This window comes from Chiloscyllium plagiosum, unplaced genomic scaffold (assembly GCF_037043375.1).
Source record: "Chiloscyllium plagiosum isolate Xiang-an unplaced genomic scaffold, Cpla_swu_hap1 HiC_scaffold_7, whole genome shotgun sequence".
Classification (NCBI taxonomy): Eukaryota; Metazoa; Chordata; class Chondrichthyes; order Orectolobiformes; family Hemiscylliidae; genus Chiloscyllium; species Chiloscyllium plagiosum.
Genome location: NW_028270145.1, coordinates 64,379,785 through 64,402,706, shown reverse-complemented (window position 1 = coordinate 64,402,706; position 22,922 = coordinate 64,379,785). Strand labels below are relative to the sequence as shown.

Below are 22,922 nucleotides of genomic sequence, written 5' to 3'. Positions count from 1 at the left end.
AGGGTACGGATCCGTGAGGGGGCGGGGCAGGGGAGGGTAGGGATCCGTGAGGGGGCAGGGCAGAGCAGGGTAGGGTCGATGAGGGGGCGGGGCAGGGTAGGGTCGATGAGGGGGCGGGGCAGGGTAGGGTCGATGAGGGGGCGGGGCAGGGTAGGGTCGGTGAGGGGGCGGGGCAGGGCAGGGTCGGTGAGGGGGCGGGGCGGGGCGGGGCGGGGCAGGGCAGGGTCGGTGAGGGGGCGGGGCGGGGCAGGGTCGGTGAGGGGGCGGGGCAGGGCAGGGTCGGTGAGGGGGCGGGGCGGGGCAGGGTCGGTGAGGGGGCCGGTATCGTCAGAGTGGGACAAAGCTGTCGGTTTGTTGTCGTGTAGGGACTTTTGTATCGTTATTGGAGTTCTTGTTAAATACCGACGTAGTGTAAGTTGCTGTAGTTTAGTTTCTGCGATTTTGTTAATGTTAACACAAATGATGATTTAATGGGGGCGGGGGCAGAATGGTGAGTAATTAAGCAGCTGATGGGTGTGTGTATGTGTGAACTTTACTGAAAAGCCGTGATCCCAGTGTGTTTCTAGGCCCGTGTGTTTATAACCTCCTCCTCAGAGCTGCTGGCAGCAGGCGCTGTCACCAACTGAGGCCTTCGAGTTGGGAGCGGTTTGTTTCTGTCCAGCATCGAGTGTATGTTGCATTCACTAACTAATCGCGTTGTAGTTAATGGGCCAAGAGCCCTACCTGTCTTCTAGATTATATTAGTCGGGGCAAAAGTTTCATTTCGCTTTTGCAACGCATTGTTTTTTTTCCTCCAGCGCGAACATTCGAGATCCTGGCTTTCCTCTGACGGAAGCATTCCCAGAGGGAATTATCTGTGATTCTATCTCGAGAGCCAACTTGTATTTATGGAAACTCAGAAAACGTGACACTGTATCCTATATTGTTTAATGTTAAAACATTACATAAAAATAATTAAATTAAATTGTAGTGGAATGCAGCTTTGTTCCTCAGTGCTTGTTCCCTATAAGTTAGAGGTGGGAAGATTGTTGTTATTTTCCACCAGGCCTCGAATATCACAAGTTAATTGAAAGGGGACAAATCAGAGATTGAAGACTATTACCTTGCCTTTCAGTGTTGCCAGCCATCTTAGTTCAAATTCAAACTACTAATTCAGTAACTTTAGGATTCCATATTGAAATTTCCAGTGGTGTTGAATGTTCATGCACTGCATCAATATAATGGCTATATTAGGGTTTATTGAGTATATAGCCATAACAGAATCAGTAACACAGCTGTTATAAGGCTGTAAGAAATAGGAGGAGAAAGTGAGGTCTGCAGATGCTGGAGATTAGAGCTGGAAATGTGTTGCTGGAAAAGCGCAGCAGGTCAGGCAGCATCCAGGGAACAAGAGAATCGACGTTTCGGGCATAAGCCCTTCTTCAGGAATGGGGAAAGTTTGTCCAGCAGGCTAAGATAAAAGGTAGGGAGGAGGGACTTGGGGGAGGGGTGTCGGAAATGTGATAGGTGGAAAAAGGTCAAGGTGAGGGTGATAGGTCAGACTGGGGTGGGGGCGGAGAGGTCGGGAAGAAGATCTCAGGTTAGGAAGGCGGTGCTGAATTTGATGGATTTGACTGAGACAGGGTGGGGGCAGGGGAAATGAGGAAACTGGTGAAATCCGAGTTCATCCCTTGTGGTTGGAGGGTTCCTAGGCGGAAGATGAGGCGTTCTTCCTCCAACCGTCGTTTTGTTGTGGTCTGACGATGGAGGAGTCCAAAGACCTGCATATCCTTGGTGGAGTGGGAGGGGGAATTGAAATGTTGCGCTACAGGGTGGTTGGGTTGGTTGGTCCAGGTGTCCCAGAGGTGTTCTCTGAAACGCTCCGCAAGTAGCCGGCCTGTCTCCCCAATATAGAGGAGGCCACATCGGGTGCAGAGGATGCAATCGATGATATGTGTGGAGGTGCAGGTGAATTTGTGGCGGATATGGAAGTTTCCTTTGGGGCCTTGGAGGGAGGTGAGGGGGGAGGTGTGGGCGCAAGTCTTGCACCTCCTGCGGTTGCAGGGGAAGGTGCCGGGAGTGGAGGTTGGCTTGGTGGGGGGTGTGGATCTGATGAGGGAGTCACGGAGGGAGTGGTCTTTACGGAATGCTGATAGGGGAGGGAAATATATCCTTGGTGGTGGGGTCCGTTTGGAGGTAGCGGAAATGACGGCGGATGATGCGCTGTACATGGAGATTGGTGGGGTGGTAGGTGAGGACCAGTGGGGTTCTGTCCTGGTGGCGGTTGGAGGGGCGGGGTTCAAGGGCGGAGGAGCAGGAAGTGGAAGAGATGCGGTGGAGGGCATCGTCGACCACGTCGGGGGGGAAATTGCGGTCCTTGAAAAAGGAGGCCACCTGGGTTGTGCGTTTTTGGAACTGGTCCTCCTGGGAGCAGATGCGGCGGAGTCGAAGGAATTGGGAGAATGGGATGGCGTTTTTACAGGGGGCAGGATGGGAGGAGGTGTAGTCCAGGTAGTTGTGGGAGTCGGTCGGTTTGTAGTAGATGTCCGTGTTGATTCGGTCGCCTGAGATAGAAATAGAAAGGTCGAGGAAGGGGACGGAGGAATCTGAGACTGTCCAGGTGAATTTGAGGTCGGGGTGGAAGGTGTTGGTGAAGTGGATGAACTGTTCAACTTCCTCGTGGGAGCACGAGGCGGCGCCGATACAGTCATCGATGTAGCGGAGGAAAAGGTGGGGGGTGGGGCCAGTGTAGTTGCGGAAGATGGATTGTTCCACATATCCTACGAAGAGGCAGGCATAGCTGGGGCCCATGCGGCTGCCCATGGCTACTCCTTTCGTTTGGAGGAAGTGGGAGGATTGGAAAGAGAAGTTGTTCAGGGTGAGGACCAGTTCAGTCAGTCGAAGGAGGGTGTCAGTGGAAGGGTACTGGTCGGTACGGCGGGAAAGAAAGAAGCGGAGGGCTTTGAGTCCTTCGTGATGGGGGATGGAGGTGTACAGGGACTGGATGTCCATGGTGAAAATAAGGCGTTGGGGACCGGGGAAGCGAAAATGTAAGAAATAGGAGCAGAATTAGGCTATTCAGTTCGTTCAGCCTGCTCTGCAATTTGATGGGAGAAGGGCATTCAGCCCCTCAAACCTACTCCACTTGGTTTTGTAGTTGATTGGACATTGTTTCTTGCCACTTTCCTGTTAACTTTGATACCACTACTGATCAAGATTTCTATCAATTTCATTTGATCGTGGCTGATCTACTTTTCCATCCCATTCTCCTGTTTTCTTCCTGTACTTCTTTCCTCATACTCAAAATATATTTGCTTTGGCCATCACCAATAACACATGTAATTTGTGAGCACTGCAATTCCATCAGACTTGTGAAAACTGTTGGATGTTTTCATTCTCATTAGACAGATTAGACACGTTTCTTTGGCTTATACTTGCACTTTACTGAAATTCAAGAAGGGTGTGAGAAGATGCATATGATGTGGGAGTATGAAAATATCTTTGTTTTACATGATGTTTAACTGGTCATATCACTTAATGTTGAGTCATAGATGGAAATGGTAAACCTTGTCCCCTTTTCACAGCAATAAGTTGTCATGTTCTGAAATTTACAGGTCCTGACAGCCACTTTGACAGCTGCTGATAAACAGAAAGTAATTATGGTCTGTGTGATGGTAGGGTGCCACCTGGCTAGGGGTAGGATGTGATGTTTGGGGTAGGTTGGGCTGGTTGGAAGAAATCAGATTGGGGAGGGAGGGGGTATTTAGTCCATGTGGGTTGGAGAAGGGACTTGGGTCAGGTCCCTCTGCAAGGATGATGTTTGGTAATGATTGGGTCCGATGGTAGAGATAGGTGGATTTGTTGGAGCGGGAAGGGGCATGACAGTGCTGTCTTACAGGTCGGGGAGGATTAGGTTGGTGTGGATCTGGGTCTGGGGAAAGTTATAATTGGGAATGAGAGAGATAGGTTTGGGATTTCTTAAATAGTTGTTCAATGATCAACTACATATTTCATATATAATGTTTACTATTTTACTTTATTTCATTGGAACCCTCTGCAGTCTCTAATTTAAGACTTTGAGGGTTCCTGGGATAGAGCAATTGACTTGCAGCATTGTTAGTTTCCTGGGCAATTCCCTAGGCACTTGCTCTGCCAGCTTGTTCCATACATGCACCATCCTTTGCGTGAAAATGTTATAACAAATGAAGGCAAGCATGCCAAATGGCTTTGTCACCACCTAGTCTATATTCCACAAAATAATTTTCACTCTTTTTGTCTTTGGTCGTTCTCATGCTGGCTCTTCGGATAATGACATGTCAGAGGACTGAAGAATTACACGTTATTCCTTGTTCAAAAGGTTGTGAGGAGGAGCTAAGCACTACGTGCCAATAAGTTTAACTTGATTGGTTGCAAAAGCATTTAGAAACGGCAATTCAGACAAAATTAACAATATGGACTAATTAAGGAAGCCAGTGTAGATGTGTTCTAGGCAAAGCAGTATAATTTGTTTGCAATTTTGATGTAACAATATCAAAGAAGGTAATATAATCGATTGTGGTGCATGTGGCCTTCTAAAGGACATTTTGTAGATTTAAAAGGTTTGATAAAGTACTCAACTGGAGAAATTATTCCTGCCAGCAGCAAGTTTGAGAACTACGATAAACCAGTTTATAGATGACTGGTAAGAGTGACAGTGGTGACTTGAGAAAGTGTTTTGTGCAGTGAGAGGTTAGTATGTGAAATGTAACTACAGAAGTGTTTAAGGTCAGTTCAATCCAGGCCTTTAAATAATGTTTCAGCCATTTGTTTTGAAGCAAAAACCTGCAGGGCTACAGGCAAAAGATGGAGTTGAATTGCTTTTGGAGGGAGCTGTCATGGACGCAACTGGCTGAATGGCCTCCTGTGCTATAACCATTCTGTGATTCTATTGCAACAGCATCCAGAGAAGTTTATTAGGTGGCCTAATCAAGATTTTCAAGATGATGGATTTTGATAGTGTGAATAGAGAAAAAACAGTCCGGCTGGTAAGTTGCTCAATAATCAGAAGTTGTGATGTTTGAATCAGTGGTTATAGTTCAAAAGGTGAGAGAGAACGTTTGGAGTTGTTCACTTCTGGAGTGACCTACATGCCGTTGTGATGGAACAGATCTCATAAATAATTTTAAAAAGACGTTGGCTGATAAGTATGGATATAAAACTTTGGAGCTTGCAAGTTTATGGCCCAAAAATAGGATGAAACATCATTGCTCTTCCACAGAGCCAACACAAGTACAATGGACTGAAGAACCACTCCAGTGCTGTACATTTTTATAATTCTCTCAGTTGTTTTGAAAAACATTTATTTTGTAAGATATTGATATCTCTTATACATATTAAGGGAGGAGTTTTTATGGTTTAATACTGGCAACTAAATGGCATCTTGTAACAAATCACAAAATATTCTTTGAATCAACATTATTTTGAAATTTCCTTTATATTTCATTTCTGGTTACAACAAAATAACTTTTTTTCTGATATTTGCATAATTTTTGCAGATAACACACTGATATTAACCTCTGCTTGTTTTTCCTCTATATCATTACAGGTTTCACTATTTCAAGAGAGAAAGAAAAGCAAATTCTTACAGAAGCAATATTCAAAACTATTGGCCATGGTAACGCTCATCCAAACTTTCACAGACCATACTGATGACGTTAACTGTTGTGCCTTCTCTTCCACTTACCTGGCTTCCTGTTCATTGGACCGAACAATACGCCTTTATTTATTGAAGGATTTCTCAGAGCTTCCTTTCTCGCCACTAAAAGGTCATAGTTATGGTGTACATTCCTGTTGCTTTAGTTCTTGTGGGAAGTTTCTAGCTTCCAGTTCAACTGATGGGAACACTGTGCTATGGAATCCCAGTTCAGGAGAGAAGTTGGCAACATTGAAACAGCCCAGTGAAAGTCCAGTAAGGGTTTGCAAATTCTCTGATAATTCCAATTATTTGATATCTGGTGCAGCTGATGGTACTGTGGCATTATGGGACGTTCACAGGAAGAAACTTCGCAGGTTAGTTAGAGAGCTTGCAGCTTTTTCATTAATAATTGCATGTATTTTGATTTAAGATTTTTGCTAATAATTTTATGTTGAATGCATCTTTTCTCATTTAAACTGGGGTTCTGGAGCGAATGTAGATACAAAATTGAATTGAGGCTCTCTATTCAGTAATAAGGTTTATTGTTCAAATCTCTGCAAAACTGAATTACTGTAATTTCAACCATGAGTGGTAAATAACCTGACTTCAAAAAACCACTGTCAATTATATGAAGATTTGAACTGAAGCCTTGCCTCCAATATTGCTTTTAACTTCAAGGTTCTCAAAATGCTATTGCTTCAAGTTCAACATTTATTCTTTTTGCCTGCATCTGGTCACTCATCAACAGATCAAATGTAACTGCAGCCAGAGTGTTCTCCCTCCTTGCCTTTCTACCTTCCTCTGGGGCATTGAATATTGTTGATTCTTCCTTGGTTCACTTTGTGGCACTTCCCATTTCCTGCTCCACCCAGCCTATTGAAAGATATGGGGTTTCAGCTAAATAACAAGCAAGTCACCTGGGGCAATAGTTGGTGAGGTTCAAAGTTTGTCAAAAGATTTGTAGCTCGGGTGCTCGTTGTTGTGGTTCTGTTCGCTGAGCTGGGAATTTGTGTTGCAGACGTTTCGTCCCCTGTGACATCCTCAGTGCTTGGGAGCCTTCTGTGAAGCACTTCATGAGTGGTTTGTCTCTGCCGCTTCCGGTTGTCAGTTCCAGCTGTCCGCTGCAGTGGCCATTATATTGGGTCCAGGTCGATGTGCTTATTGATTGAATCTGTGGATGAGTGCCATGCTTCTAGGAATTCCCTGGCTGTTCTCTGTTTGGTTTGTCCTATAATAGTAGTGTTGTCCCAGTCGAATTCATGTTGCTCGTCATCTTCGACTGGGACAACACTATTATTATAGGACAAGGGGCGGGGGGGGGGGGGGGGGGGGAGAATGGGACCTAGGGAGATAGTGAGGAAAGAGATCAATCTGAGACTGATACAGTTGAGAACAAAAGTGAGTCAAACAGTCAGGGCAGGCAGGGACAAGGTCAGACTGATAAATTAAACTGCATTTATTTCAATGCAAGGGGCCTAACAGGGAAGGCAGATGAACTCAGGGCATGGTTGGGAACATGGGATGGTATATCATAGCAATTACAGAGACATTGCTCAGGGATGGGCAGGACTGGTGGCTTAATGTTCCAGGATACAACTGCTACAGGAAGGATAGAAAGGGAGGCAAGAGAGGAGGGAGAGTGGCATTTTTGATAAGGGATAGCATTACAGCTGTGCTGAGGGAGGAAATTCCTGGAAATACATCCAGGGAAGTTATTTGGGTGGAACTGAGAAATAAGAAAGAGATGATCACCTTATCGGACCCCCTAATAGTCAGCGGGAAATTGAGAAACAAACTTGTAAGGAGATTTCAGCTATCAGGAAACTGCAGGGGGATGGGCACATTAGAAATTTGGAGCTTATTCAAGGAAAAGTTCCTGTGTGTCCTAGATAAGTATGTACCTGTCAGGGAGGGAGGAAACTGTAGAGCGTGGGCACCATGGTTTACGAAGGAAGTGGAATCTCGGGTCAAGAGGAAGAAGAAGGCTTATGTTAGGATGAGATGTGAAGGCTCAGTTAGAGCGCTTGAGGGTTACAAGGTAGCCATGAAAGACCTAAAGAGAGAGCTCAGAAGAGCCAGGAGGAGACATGAGAAGTTGTTGGCAGATAGGATCAGGGTAAACCCTAAGGCTTTCTATAGGTATTTAAGGAATGAAAGAATGACGAGAGTAAGATTGAGGAGAAAGTGAGGTCTGCAGATGCTGGAGATCAGAGCTGAAAATGTGTTGCTGGAAAAGCGCAGCAGGTCAGGCAGCATCCAGGGAACAGGAGAATCGACGTTTCGGGCATAAGCCCTTCTTCAGGAATGAGGAAAGTTTGTCCAGCAGGCTAAGATAAAAGGTAGGGAGGAGGGACTTGGGGGAGGGGCGTCGGAAATGTGATAGGTGGAAAGAGGTCAAGGTGAGGGTGATAGGTCAGACTGGGGTGGGGGCGGAGAGGTCGGGAAGAAGATTGCAGGTTAGGAAGGCAGTGCTGAATTCGATGGATTTGACTGAGACAAGGTGGGGGGAGGGGAAATGAGGAAACTGGTGAAATCCGAGTTCATCCCTTGTGGTTGGAGGGTTCCTAGGCGGAAGATGAGGCGCTCTTCCTCCAACCGTCGTTTTGTTGTGGTCTGGCGATGGAGTCCAAAGACCTGCATATCCTTGGTGGAGTGGGAGGGGGAATTGAAATGTTGAGCCACAGGGTGGTTGGGTTGGTTGGTCCGGGTGTCCCAGAGGTGTTCTCTGAAACGCTCCGCAAGTAGCCGGCCTGTCTCCCCAATATAGAGGAGGCCACATCGGGTGCAGAGGATGCAATAGATGATGTGTGTGAAGGTGCAGGTGAATCTGTGGCGGATATGGAAGTTTCCTTTGGGGCCTCGGAGGGAGGTGAGGGGGGAGATGTGGGCGCAAGTCTTGCACCTCCTGCGGTTGCAGGGGAAGGTGCCGGGAGTGGAGGTTGGGTTGGTGGGGGGTGTGGATCTGACGAGGGAGTCACGGAGGGAGTGGTCTTTACGGAATGCTGATAGGGAAGGGGAGGGAAATATATCCTTGGTGGTGGGTCCGTTTGGAGGTGGCGGAAATGACGGCGGATGATGCGCTGTACATGGAGATTGGTGGGGTGGTAGGTGAGGACCAGTGGGGTTCTGTCCTGGTGGCGGTTGGAGGGGCGGGGCTCAAGGGCGGAGGAGCGGGAAGTGGAAGAGATGCGGTGGAGAGTAAGATTATGGCCAATCAAGGACAGTAGTGGGAAGTTGTGTGTGGAGTCAGAGGAGACAGGGGAAGCACTAAATGAATATTTTTTGACCGTATTCACTCTAGAAAACGACAATGTTGTCGAGGATAATATTGAGATACAGGCTACTAGACTAGGTGGGATTGAGGTTAGCAAGGAAGTGGTATTAGAAATCCTGCAGAGTGTGAAAATAGATAAGTCCCCTGGGCCGGATGGGATTTATCCGAGGATCCTCTGGGAAGCCAGAGAGGAGATTGCCGAGCCTTTGGGCATTGATCTTTAGGTCGTCATTGTCGACAGGAATAGTGCCAGAAGACTGGAGGATAGCAAATGTGGTTCCCCTGTTCAAGAAGGAGTAGAGACAACCCAGGTAATTATAGACCAGTGGGCCTTACTTCAGTTGTTGGTAAAGGTTGGAAAAGGTTATAAGAGATAGGATTTCTAATCATCTAGAAAAGAATAATTTGATTAGGGATAGTCAGCACGGTTTTGTGAAGGGTAGGTCGTGCCTCTCAAACCTTATTGAGTTCTTTGAGAAGGTAACCAAACAGGTAGATGAGAGTAAACCGGTTCATGTGGTATATATGGATTTCAACAAGGCGTTCGATAAGGTTCCCCACAATAGGCTATTGTACAAAATGCGGAGGAATGGGTTTGTGGGAGATATAGCAGTTTGGATCAGTAATTGGCTTGCTGAAAGAAGACAGAGGGTGGTGGTGGATGGGAAATGTTCATCCTGGAGTCCAGTTACCAGTGGTGTACCGCAAGGGTTGGTGTTGGGTCCACTGCTGTTCGTCATTTTTATAAACTACCTGGATGAGGGCGTAGAAGGGTGGGTTAGTAAATTTGCAGACGACACTAAGGTCGCTGGAGTTGTGGATAGTGACAAAGGATGTTGTAGGTAACAGAGAGACATAGATAAGCTGCAGAGCTGGGCTGAGAGGTGGCAAATGGAGTTTAATGCGGACAAGTGTGAGGTGATTCACTTTGATCGGAGTAACCGGAATGCAAAGAACTGGGCTATTGGTAAGATTCTTGGTAGTGTAGATGAGCAGGAAATCTTGGTGTCCAGGTACATAGATCCTTGAAAGTTGCCACCCAGATTGACAGGGTTGTTAAGAAGGCATAGTGTTTTAGCTTTTATTAATAGAGGGGCAGAGTTCCGGAAGCATGAGGCTCTGCTGCATCTGTACAAAACTCTGGTGCAGCTGCACTTGGAGTATTGTGTACAGTTCTGGTCACCGCATTATAAGAACGATGTGGAAACTTTGGAAAGGGTGCAGAGGAGATTTACTAGGATGTTGCCTGGTATGGAGGGAAGGTCTTAAGATGAAAGGCTGAGGGACTTGAGGCTGTTTTCGTTAGAGAGAAGAAGGTTGAGAGGTGACTTAATAGAGACAGATAAGATAATCAGTGGGTTAGATAGGGTGGACAGGGAGAGCCTTTTTCCAAGAATGGTGACGGCGAGCATGAGGGAGCATAGCTTTAAATTGAGGGGTGATATTATAGGACAGATGTCAGAAGTAGTTTCTTTACTCGGAGAGTAGTAAGGATATGGAATGCTTTGCCTGCAACTGTCGTAGATTTGCCAACTTTAATTACATTTAAGTTGTCATTGGGCAAGCATATGGACGTACGTAGAAGAGTATAGGTTCGATGGGCTTCAGATTGGTATGACAGGTCGGCACAACATCAAGGCTGCGCTGTAATGTTCTATGTTCTATCTGTAAGAATAATAGGGTGGTTATGGTAGGGGATTTTAACTTTCCAGACATAGACTGGAACTGCCATAGTGTTAAGAGTTTAGATGGAGAGGAATTTGTTAAGTGTGAACAAGAACATTTTTCTGATTCAGTATGTGGATGTACCTACTCTTGGGAAATAACGCAGGGCAGGTGACTGCGGTGTCAATAGGGAGCACTTTGGGGCCAGCGACCATAATTCCATTACATTTTAAATAGTGATGAAAAAGGATAGACCAGATCTAAAAGTTGAAGTTCTAAATTGGAGAAAGGCCAATTTTGACGGCATTAGGCAAGAACTTTCAAAAGCTGATTGGGGGCAGATATTCACAGGTGAAGGGACAGCTGGAAAATGGGAAGCCTTCAGAAATGAGATAATGAGAATCCAGAGAAAATATATCCCTATTAGGGTGAAAGGAAAGGCTGCTAGGTGTAGGGAAAGCTGGATGACTTAAGAAAAAGAAGGAAGCAAATGTCAGGTATAGACAGGATAGATCTAGTGAATCCTTAGTGTATCAGTATGCAGAGGAGATTCACTGGAATGGTAGAAATGTATGAAATGCTTCTGTTTCATGATGAAAGGAGTTAAAACTGATGTTTTTGGAGATTTGGTAAAGATATTCAAAATCATAAACAGATTGAAGAATAAGTAAGAAGAAGCTAGCACAAGGTAATCCGTGAAAAAAACTGGAGGATATGAAGAAACTTTCTTTTACATATAATGCATTTTGATCGGGGATACAATGCCTGCATGATTTTGCATGTTGATTCAATAATTTTCAAAAGGAAGTAGGTATGTACTGAAGAGAACAAAATGACTATCAGCACAGATGAGTGTGGGGTGGTTATAAAATAGCATAATGACGAAGAAAGTGTGGATGGGATGAGTCTCAGAGGTCGATGCCTTAAGGATTTGGGGTTATAGTTTCACAAGATTGTAGGTTAACATAACCATAAAAAATGAAAGAGAAACAAAGAATTCACCCCCAAAGGGATAGGGTTGAAAAGCACAAAGGTTTTAAATTTTGTATAGAATTGAATTTATGTATATCCTGCTTGTATTACTTGCACAATTCTGGCCTCCATAATTACTAAAAGATTATTGAAGCAAATTTATAAGGCTGATACTCTAACTAGGAGGGTATAATTATCAGGCAAGGTTGAGCAAACTGAGCTAGTTTTCTCTGGAAGGGAAAACTGAGAAGATAACTTGATAGAATTCTTCAAACTAATGGGGTTTGATAAGGGAGACAAAGATGATGTTTCCACTATATATAAGCCCAGAAATTTGACACAAACCAGCTCATAGCCAAGTGATGGAATTCTAAGCAGTTGAGATGCTGTGGCCATTACAGAGACTTAGATATCACAGTTGGCAAGAATGGTTGTTGGATGTTCTGGGGTTTAGATGTTTCAAAAGGATAGGGAGGGAGGTAAAAGAGGTGGGGGAGTGGCATTGCTAATGAGGGATAGTATCACAGCTGCAGAAAGGGAGGTCATTGAGGAAGGTTTGTCTAATGAATCAGTGTGGGTGGAAGTCAGAAAAAGGATAGGAGCAGTCACTTTATTGGGAGTTTTCTATAGACCCCCGTTCCACAATAGCAACAAAAACACTGAAGAGCAGACTGGGAGGCAAATTTTGGAAAGGTGCAGAGGTAAAAGGGTTGTTGTCATGGGACACTTTAACTTCCTAATAATGGTTGGAATATCTTTAGTGCAAATGGTTTGCTTGGAGCAGACTTGGATAGGTGTGTCTGGGAAGAATTCCTAACTCAATATGTAGATATGCCGACTAGAGGAGAGGCCATTATTGGATTTGGTACTTGGCAACGGACCATGCCAGGTGTCCGATGTTTCATTGGGAGAGCATTTCATTGATCGTGATCACAATTCCCTGACCTTTATTCTAGTCATGGAGAGGGACCGGAGCAGACAATGTGGGAAAGTATTTAATTGGGGGAGTGGGAATTACAATGCTATTAGGCAGGAACTATGGAGCATAAATTGGGAACTGAAGTATGGACTTAGAAGAGCTCCAAGGGGGCATGATAAAGCCTTGGCGGATAGGATTAAGGAAAACCCCAAGGCATTCTACACTTATGTGAGGAACAAGAGAGAGGCCAGAGTGTGGTTTGGGCCGATCGGGGATAGCGGACAAACTTGTGCCTGAAGTCGGAGGAGATCTTTAATAAATACTTTGTTTCAGTATTCACTAAATTTGTGAGGACAGTGTGAAGCAGGCTGATCTGTTCGAACAGGTTAATAGTCATAGAGATGTACAGCGTGGAAACAGACCCGTCAGTCCAATCTGTCCATGCCAACCAGATATCCCAACCCAATCTCGTCTCACCTGCCAGCACCTGGCCCTTATCCCTCCAAACCCTTCCTATTCATATACTCATCCAAATGCCTCTTAAATGTTGCAATTTTACCAGCCTCCACCACTTCCTCTGGCAACTCATTCCATACACGTACCACCCTCTGCATGGAAAAGCTGCCCCTTAGGTCTCTAAACCAATGCCCTCTAGTTCTGGATTCCTTGATGCTGGAGAAAAGACTTTGTCTATTTATCCTCATAATTTTGTAAACCTCTATAAGGTCCCCCTTCAGCCTCCGACGCTGCAGGGACAACAGTCTGTTCAGGCTTTCCCTATAGCTCAAATCCTCCAACCCTGGCAACATCCTTGTAAATCTTTTCTGAACCCTTTCAAGTTTCACAACATCTTGTGTTAAGAAGGAGGATGTGCTGGAAATTTTGAAAACCATGAGGATGGATAAGTCCCCTGGGCCAGATGGGATATATCCAAGGTTTCTACTGGAAGTGAGGGAAGAGATTGCTGCATCTTTGACGATGATCTTCGTGTCCGCACCTGTCCACTGGAGTAGGGCCAGATGATTGGAGGGTGGCAAATGGTATTCCCTCATTCAAGAAAGGGAATTTGGATAACCCTGGGAATTTCAGGCCAATCAGTCTTATGTCGGTGGTGGGCAAATTATTGGAAAGGATTCTGAGAGAAAGGATTTATGGTTATTTGGAAAAACAGAGATTGATTAGAGATAGTTAGCATGGCTTTGAGAGGTCATGCCTCAAGTCTTGTTGAATTCTTTGAGGATGTGACAAAAACACATTGAAGGTAGAGCAGTGGATGTGATGTTTTTGGATTTTAGCAAGGCATTTGATAAGATTCCCCATGGTAGGTTAATTCAGAGAGAAGGTATGGAATACAGGGAAATTTGACTCTGAACTGGCTGGCTCATAGAAGACAGAGGATGGAAGGTATTCAGCCTGAAGCTTGGTGACCAGTGGTGTTCCACAGGGATCTGTTTTGGGACCTCTGTTCTTTGTGATTTTTTTAAATGACTTGGATGAGGAAGTCGGAAGGGTGGGATAGTAAGTTTGCCGATGACAGGAAGGTTGGAGGAGTTGTGGATAGTGTGAAGGGCTGTTGTAGGTTCCAATGGGACAGTGACAGGATGCAGAGCTGGGCTGATAAATTTACATCAGAACTGTCATTTCTCCCAACAAGTTTATGCAGATACTTATGGTCCACATGAACCTTCACCATTCAACATATCTTTCTCCCCCTTCCTCCCCATACGTATCTAACTTCACATAACTGTACTTGTTATTTATTTCAACAAATCAGTCAGTTTCAAATTCTTACTACTGAGCAGAGAAGTATCTCTGGAATTCTTGCAGCTAGATTTCCATTTTTATTTCATGTTTCTGAATATGCACATTTTTCATATCCGCTTGATTGGCACAAGCATCCACTTCCCCCTCCACTGATGCTCGGTCACGTCACAGTAGTGTGTGCTGTCTATTAGATGCACTGTGGAAATTCACCAAAGATCCTCAGACAACACCTTCCAAACCCACAACCACTTCCATCTAGAAGGACAAGGGCAGCTGATATATAGCAACATCACCACTTTCAGGTTCCCCTCCAAGCCACTCACCATCCTGACTTGGAAATATATTGCCATTCCTTCACTGTCGCTGGGTTGAAGTTCTGGAATTTTCTCCCTCATGGTGTTGTGGGTCAACCCACAGAAGGTGGACTTCAGCAGTTCAAGAAGACAGCTCGTCACCATCTTCTCAAGGGCAGCTAGGAATGGGCAATAAATGCTGGCCAGCCAGCAACGGCCACATCCCACAAAATAAATACATTTTTAAAAACTCTTAATTCGCTTCCCCTCCCCACCCCAACCCTGACTTATTGGAGTTTAATAAAAGGGTGCCATTGGTCACAATAGTATTGCTACTTCCTCTTAGCAGTTTTTGTTTCCATCCACGACCCCTCCTAACAGCCTCTGTCTTCTTGTGTCCTTTTTACCATTCATATTATTATTCTATTTTTCAATCCATTGCCATCTCAAAATGCTATATCCCTGGTACAGTTTTCTCCTCCTCCAGTAACCTCATCGTGATTGTTTTCATGTTGTTCTGTTTGAGTATAAAATTTGTTAAATGTTTTCTGTCCGAATTGTTTTTGTATGTTATTTAGAAGGAGGCTATGAAGAAAGCCCTCTAACATTTGTAGCTCATCTGCATTGTTACTTAACTTCAGGACAAGTGCTGTTGCGGATGGATCGATAATTGCTTGTGATTTTTCTCCTGGTGGAAACTACTTTGTAACTGGCTCAACCTCTGGAGAGCTGACTGTCTGGGATTGCCAAATGAAGTGCCTTCTAAATATGAAAACAGCTCATGACTTGGGAGTCACCTGCTGTGTATTTTCACCTCAACCAATCAATGGTATGTTTTATCTTGATATTTTCATATTTCCAGAAAAAAATACTTCTAATATTTTAATACTTATGAAATAGTATTTTGAGAAAATTGATTGTGCACTGGATCTTTTGAAGGTAACTATCAAAGGTGTCATATTCAGTTCAAATGACAAATCAAAGGCAGAATAAGTAAAATGTTTAATAAAGAAGTAAAAACATTTTCTAAAAGATGACTGTGCTAGAAACACATTGATCTCTTATTTTGAATCTGCTCCTAAAATCTGGCTCTGATTCTGCTGCTCCCCTAAACCCCAATACATGCACTCTGACTGGGGATTTAAACAAAGTTATTGGCCCCCACTGTCATAGCAGCAGAAGTGTGAAATGACCAATGAAAATAGCAGAAACTGGGAATATTGAGCATTTTATGTGCAATGTTCAGGATTTAATGGAAAGAAAGAAGAACAGCATCAGGTCCAAGAGAAAATATTTTCCCATGTAGATTGTCAGAGCTATGTTCCATGTTGAGCAATGTTGGTGCTTAGTTGGACTGCTGAGAAGGCAACTAAGCTACACTGGTTTGCTTAGTTGGGTGGTCCAAGAATAGATGGGTAGTTTGCGGTTTTAAATTGGGAAGTTCTAGGAGCCAGTTGGTGCATCTATAAAAGATCAGAGCTGATACTGATAGTAGGAAGAAAAGCTGAACAGTTTCCATATTCTCAAATGTTTCTTTGGCTTCTCTTGGCATGCTAATTGGTTAGCATATGCTCATTGCAAAGCCAATAATGTGTACTGTGACTCAGTCACATTCATCAGGCAGATGACAACTGTATACCAAAAGATGTTCTGCATGGCCACTGGTACTCACCCTCCTGGGTGGACATACCTCTACAGCAAGGACTTTTGCAAATGAGATATGAAAACATTGACACCAACTACTGGGAGATAGTTGACTATGGCTGTGACCTCTGCAGGCTGAATGGAAGTGTATTGGAAGCTGAAGCAAAAGTTCGGCTGACCAAGACAGGACCCAGAGAAAACTGAGACCAGCAGATTGTGCACTTTGTCTTCCTTTCCATCAAATGTGGCAAAAGCTACCAAGCAATAATGGACTCCTACGTCATACCAGCTGATGTCCATATCCACTGACCAAAACCGTGCAAGCCATTATCTTGCAAAGCTGAATTCTGGTGCTTCTACGCATAATCATATTTTTGTCTATTCTATGCAATACGTTCATTATAGGTTGTGTAATTTATCAGTTTCGAAGTATTTTGTACACATTGCTACATTATAACTTTTTTCTTTGCTTTGTCAGGTGACATGGATAATTCAGGACCACATTGCTTTCTGATGGCTTCTTGTGGTCAGGACAACAAAATTAATTTCTGGATTGTGTCTTGTAAAGAGCCAGCAGGTATGTTGAGTTGCTACAAGCTGTCAGCCAAACTTTGCTTCTGACTGTCAATGCCACTTTGTCTAAATTAGGAAGAGACGCAGTGCATTAATCATGGTTGACTGTTGCTATCCATTAAATCTTATTGGCTTCTGCTTATATCTTCTGATACCTGACTGTCATAGTTTTGTAGTTATCATCGTGGCAGTTGTAATCTGTACTTTTTCTGCTTGTTACAATTTAAATTAATGTAGAGTATTGTAAAATCCAAATATTTGCAGTGGAAATTTTGGCATCTAATTTGGCAATGATTTCCTACCTATTTCACACCAAAAAACATTAGAGACCTGTAAATGGAAGCTACAGCTATCCTCAGTTAACACTCCTAATCCTAACAGAAAGACTTGCTGTATCCAATATGGTAAACAAAAATTACTTTCCAGTTAGAAACACGTTTCTGATGTCTAATTTCTACATTATGTAGCTATTGTTGAGTTGAGCCTAACTGGCTCAAAAATCGTCAGATTTTTTTCTCCATTTAATTCCGCAATCTGGTTTCCTTTCTCAACTCTTGCTGTTTTCCGCTCACTGTGCCTTGTTGTTAATCTTCCCTTTAGTCCTAAGTGTGAGCCTGAAGTGAAAAAGGATCCTCTTTGGAAGAATGATCATAATATGGTAAAATTGAATTTGGAAGTGATGTACCTAAATCTGAAACTGAGTATTGAGCTTAAAGTCAATTGCTTGGGTATGAGGGCAAGAGGCAAAGGTTGATTTGGAAAATTAGATTTAAAGGTATGACAGGAGATGAGAAATGATAAACATTTAAATACTTCATAATTCTTGAAAAATTATAAACTCTCAGGAAAAGACATCCATCCTTGACTAACTAAAAAGTTTAAGAAAAGAAGTTTGTATATTGTCAAGAAGAGTAATAAATCTGAAGCTTGGGAGAGTGTTAGGTAGCCATCAAAGGATAACCAAAAAAAAGTGAGAGCAAAAATATAGAATGAGAGTAATTTATTCAGAAATACAAAAGTGATTGTAAGATCTTCGCAATTAAGTAAAAAGTAAGAGAATAATGAAAGAATGAGGTAGGAGAAATTAGAAAAGGAAGAAAGCCAATGAAAGATGTGTTAGTTTCTGTCCTTGGAGTAGAAGGCACAAATGCATTTTGAAAATAGGCATGACCAAGGCTCGAGTGAGAATCTTAATATTAAAAAAGAAAAATTGTTAGAATTCCATGGGACTGAAAATGAAAAAAATTCACTGAATTCGATGGTCTCCATTCACCGCTCCTAAAAGAGGTGACAGTGATTATAGTAGACGCAATGGTTCTAATGTTCCAAACTCCCTGTAGGTTGCGCTATAGTCAGTGGAACACCATTCAAGAAATTATAAAGTGAGAAACACGGATCTTTGTCAGTTTAGCCTAATAACAGTCATTGGGTAAATGCTGGAATCTATTGCTCTGGAAATGGTAAAATTGGTAATGGGGACTTTGGAAAAAATAATCTGACTAGATTGGGTCACCATGGTTTATGAAAGAGAAAATAAGATTTTGTAAAGGGATGTAATGACTTCGAGGTATTATTTAAACTATGAATCCAGAAACTCAGCTAACCCTGTGGGCATGGGTTTGAATCCCACTTTGGGAGATGATAGCATTTGAATTCAGTTAAAAAACAGTCTAGAATTAAGAATCTACTGATGACCAATCTACCTCCCTAATATCCTTCAGGAAAGGAAATATGCCGTCCTCACCTGGTCTGGCCTACATGTGACTCCAGATCTATTGTAATGTGGTTGACTCTCAACTGTCTTCTGCAATGGCTTTGTAAGCCACTCAGTTCAAGAGTAGGGATGGGCAATAAATACTGGCCAGCCCGTGATGCCCATGTCCAACAAGTGAATAAAAGAAAATGTACATTAGTTTTGTTGATGTCACAAACAGGATAGAGAAAAAGCAAGTGAATCCCATTATGTTTGATTTTCAAAAGGCATTTGATAAAATGACACAGTAATATTTCTCAAGATAAGGTTCCTTAGGGTTAAGGTGGCAATATGTTAGAATGGATAGGGGATTATTTATAAGACAAAGGTTCAGGATTATTTTAAATTTGATGGCTGTTACCTCTGGGATGCTGTATCGAGTTGACTTAGTGGATCTATCATAGAGGAGGAGAAAGTGAGGACTGCAGATGCTGGAGACCAGAGTTTGAAAAGTGTGGTGCTGGAAAAACACAGCAAGCCAGCCAGCATCTGAGGAGCAGGAGAATCGATGTTTCGGGCATAAGCCCTTGCCCGAAACGTCAATTCTCCTGCTCCTCAGATGCTGCCTGGCCTGCTGTGGATCTATCATGATCCTAGCAGTGATTGAGCAGACGGGAAGGGCTGCATGGCCTATATGTGCTCCTGTTTCTTATGTGTTGGAGAAATCTCGAGAGGAGTTTAAGGAGAGTAGGAGTATACTTAACAGGGAAATCAGGAGGGCTGAAAGAGGGCAGGAAATATCTTTGGCAAATAGGGTTAAGGAGAATCCAAAGAGATTCAACAGATAAGGACAAAGAGTAACTAGGCAGAGAATAGGGCCCCTTAAGGATCAACAAGGCTATGTATGGAACCGTAGGAGATCGGTGAGATAGTATTTCGCATCAGTATTTACTGTGGAGAAGTATATGAAAATGAGAGAACTTGGGGAACTAAATAGTGATATCTTAAATAATGTCCATGTTACAGGAGAGGACGCATCGGACGTCTTAAAACACGTAAAGGTGGATAAATCCCCAGGATCTGTTCAGGTATATTGCAGAGCTTTGAGACTCAGGCCTTGAGCATTGATAAAATTTATTGCATGATATCATAGGGAGTACACCATTCTTTAGTACATATGGTGCATCTCCAAAGCACTCCACATCGCTATGGATTTATATAGTCTGAACTGACAGTTGCTCAATCAGGCACAGAATCACCTAGATAGTCACTAAATGGTCTACATGAGCATCCACCAGGCACAGTCCAAGACTGTACCTAATGAGCCATTGTTCTCACACCTTGAGTCAATGCACACTGCAGATACTGCATTTGTCTGTTGATAACGTATGGATGAGTTGCACTTTCTACAGATAAACAGTTTATGTGGGAAAAGCATAAGTTCTGTGGTTACAGAATGTTCTAGCAAGCTGGGGCTACCCAGGGCGATGGGACAAGCCAGGCGAGAGCAACACCATGACTGACCAAAATCTCTAAATAAGCATCCAGCAAAAACGGCTTCCTCAATTCCATCTTTTGGTTACGGGAAATCATCTTAGAATGTTTTGACATAATCCAAAGGAGCTTCCTTTGTCAAGAATAATGCCGTATCCACAGGAAATTTAGTAGGTCTTCTGCCCATGGGTATTGGTCTTCCCATCAGGACCTTGAATGGGATATGTCCTGTGGTTGTGTTGGTCTGGTTTTTTTGTGGTATGTAGGGCTAAGGGTACGGCTTCTGGCTAAGGCAGGCCCATGTCCTGTGTGATCTTTATCAGGCTGGTTAGGGGTACCATTCATCCGTTCCACAATACCTGAGGCTTGGGGCTGATAGGGATTATGAAATTTCTGCATGATGCCTAGTGCTTTACTAACATTTTCTGTGACTACAGCAGTAAATTGAGTGCCTCTGTCGGTGTTAATGTTCCCTGGAATTCGAAACCTCGAGATCACATCCTTCATGAGGCATTTGACCACTGTTCTAGCATTGTCTTTCCTTGTGGGGAGGCCTTGACCTATTTAGAAAACATGTTGACAATTACCAACATGTACTTAAAACCTTGTTTAGCTGACATCTGAACTAAATCAATCTGTAAATGATTAAACAGTCCGTCTGGGACTAGCAGATGATCAAATGGCTAAAAGTTTAGCATTATTATTTTGAAGTCTCATTAAACATTTTGATACTCACACTTGTGCTGCTCTTGCAAAGCCCAGTGCGTACCAAGTTTGTCGCACTGCATGTATCATTCCTCCTCTTCCTGCATGCCTGACCCCATGGATGGCCAGTGCAAGAACATGTAAGTGGGCTTTAGGGCAAATGAACCTTCCGTCAGGGGATTCGGTAGCTCTTATGCATGTCCAGCTGTCTTTTCTGACTTGTGGAGCATGTTGCTGTGTAGCTTGCATTTTCTCTACTAGATCTAGAACCTTTGTTGTTTCTCCTCTCTTCGAAGCTTGTAAAACCTATACAGTGGGAGCTGACGCTGTTTGTTTAGCAGCTTGGTCCGTGTGAGCATTTCCTCGGGCAGTTGGCTCGTCAGTGGCGGTATGGGCAGTGCACTTTATCACAGCCACAGCGCAGAGGAGCATAACAGCCTGTAAAAGATTGTTGATGAGCAGGGCATGCTGCAAGGGCCTTCCAGAAGAGATAATAAAATCTGTTTCCTCGCGGTTCCAAACTCACGTCCCACTCCAAAGACCTATCTGGAGTCAGTGTAAATGTTAACAGACATTTTATCAGCAAGGATACAGGCTCTGGAAAGAGCAAACAGTTTGATCACCCGTGCAGAAGTTTCTTTCAGCAGCATAGTGGGTTCAAGGGTGTCAAAAGGTGTGCATATTGTGAAAAGGATCATGTCTGGGTTGTCTAACGGAGTCTCAGTGAGGTCAGAGCACAGGGTGAAAAACTCTTGGACTACTTGCAGGCAATTATGGTCCTCTGCCGGGGAATCTTGTATAACGGGGAGAAGGGTGGCAGGGTTTAAAGTGGGGGTGCGCTGAAGCGTAAGATTAGTGTGAGAAAGTAAGATGACCTCCTAGCCAGTTCTCCTTGATGTTGCAAAATGCTGAGTTGCTGCTGAATTAAGCAGCAGCGAGACTGAATGAGGAACAAAAACTGTACAAGGATAATCCAGTACAACAGGGGTGGACTTTTCTACCATTACAGCGGCAGCCGCCACAGCTTGTAAACAGGTTGGCATTTCCCTTGCAACAAGTGGTAACTGTACAGAATAAAAGGCTACAGGATGCCTAAGATCCCCATGCATTTGTTTTACAATGCTGGATGCATGTTCCTCCTTTTCGTTAACATACAGCTGAAAAGGCTGCGTGTAATCAGGGATGTCCAGAACAGGCGCTGAAGTTCCTTAAAGGCTTGTGCCATTTATGGTGTCCAGTTCACCTGGGTTGGCTGGTTTGGTGAGGATGCCTGGTGGAGAGGTGCATCAATAACCCGATAGTCTGGTATCCAGTGTCTGCAGTAATTCACCACGCCCCAAAAGGACAAATGTTCAGTTTGTGTAGTGGGATGAGAGAGATTAACGATGGCTGCGATGCAATCTTGTGACAGTGCTCTGAGACTGCGAAAGTTCATAGCCCAAATATATTGTATGTCTTTTGGCAGAGCTGCATATTTTCAACAGAGACCTTAGGTCCATCCTGAGCCAAACAGCGGAGCAATGCGACGGTGTCATACATGCAGGCATCAGGTGAATCGGAGGCCACAAATAAATCATCAGCACACTGAACCAAGGTGCTTTTCCAAGGCAGGTGGAGGTCTTTCAATGTCCGGTGTACCACAGTGTCCGGTGTACAGTATACATGGAGGCTGTCCGTGTACCCTCAGGGAAGTCGTGTCCATGTATATTGGTGACCGCCATAAGTAAAAGCAAAAAGGTACTGGCAGTCTGGTGACAGTTTAATGGAAAAAAAGGCCAAGCAGAGGTCAGTGACAGAAAACAAGTGGCAGTAGCAGGGAGGCTAGTAGGGATGGCATTGGTGTTGGGCACCACTGGGGAGCAGGGGACAACAACGGCATTGACTGCCCTCAAGTCTTGTGACAAGCAATTGTAAATACTGCAGATTTGTACTAGAAAATTATAAAATGGTGTCAGGTGTTTTAGTGGATGACGGGGTCTTGGAGCATGCCATGGACCTCAGTGTGGGTCCAAGGCTTGTTGAGGGGCGTATGGCTGATCATTACCCAGGGAAGTGGAGCAGCGGGAGGCTTCAGCCTCTTTTGTAATTGGCTGTCCTATCCGGTAGTGGATGTGGAGGAGACAGTGGAGTCTGCTTCCTCCTTGTTCCGTACAGCGGGCTCCCACATCACACCCCTCACCAATCCCGAAGCCCTTGTTGGTCAGACTTGCACGCCCTCACCCCCAAAGCCCTTGTTCTTTGTTGACAGGGGGGGATTGTCAGGGGGTTAGGCC

General features: G+C 44.0%; 1 protein-coding gene across 5 annotated transcripts in view; it reads left to right on the top strand.

Moving 5' to 3' along the window:
- Window positions 1-306: 306 nt before the first annotated feature.
- The window catches only part of wdsub1 (WD repeat, sterile alpha motif and U-box domain containing 1), a 47,361-nt gene continuing 24,745 nt past the window's right edge, over window positions 307-22,922 (top strand). The window contains exons 1-5 of one of the 5 annotated variants that reach the window (XM_087989084.1): window positions 341-669; window positions 4,916-5,003; window positions 5,564-6,027; window positions 15,182-15,369; window positions 16,663-16,761. In XM_087989084.1, coding sequence (XP_087845210.1) covers window positions 4,959-5,003; window positions 5,564-6,027; window positions 15,182-15,369; window positions 16,663-16,761 — 796 coding nt within the window. In that variant the 5' untranslated portion in view covers window positions 341-669; window positions 4,916-4,958. Of the gene's footprint in view, window positions 670-4,915; window positions 5,004-5,563; window positions 6,028-15,181; window positions 15,370-16,662; window positions 16,762-22,922 lie in introns of all 5 variants that reach the window. The other 4 variants (XM_087989085.1, XM_087989088.1, XM_087989087.1 and 1 more) reach the window with 4 other exon arrangements.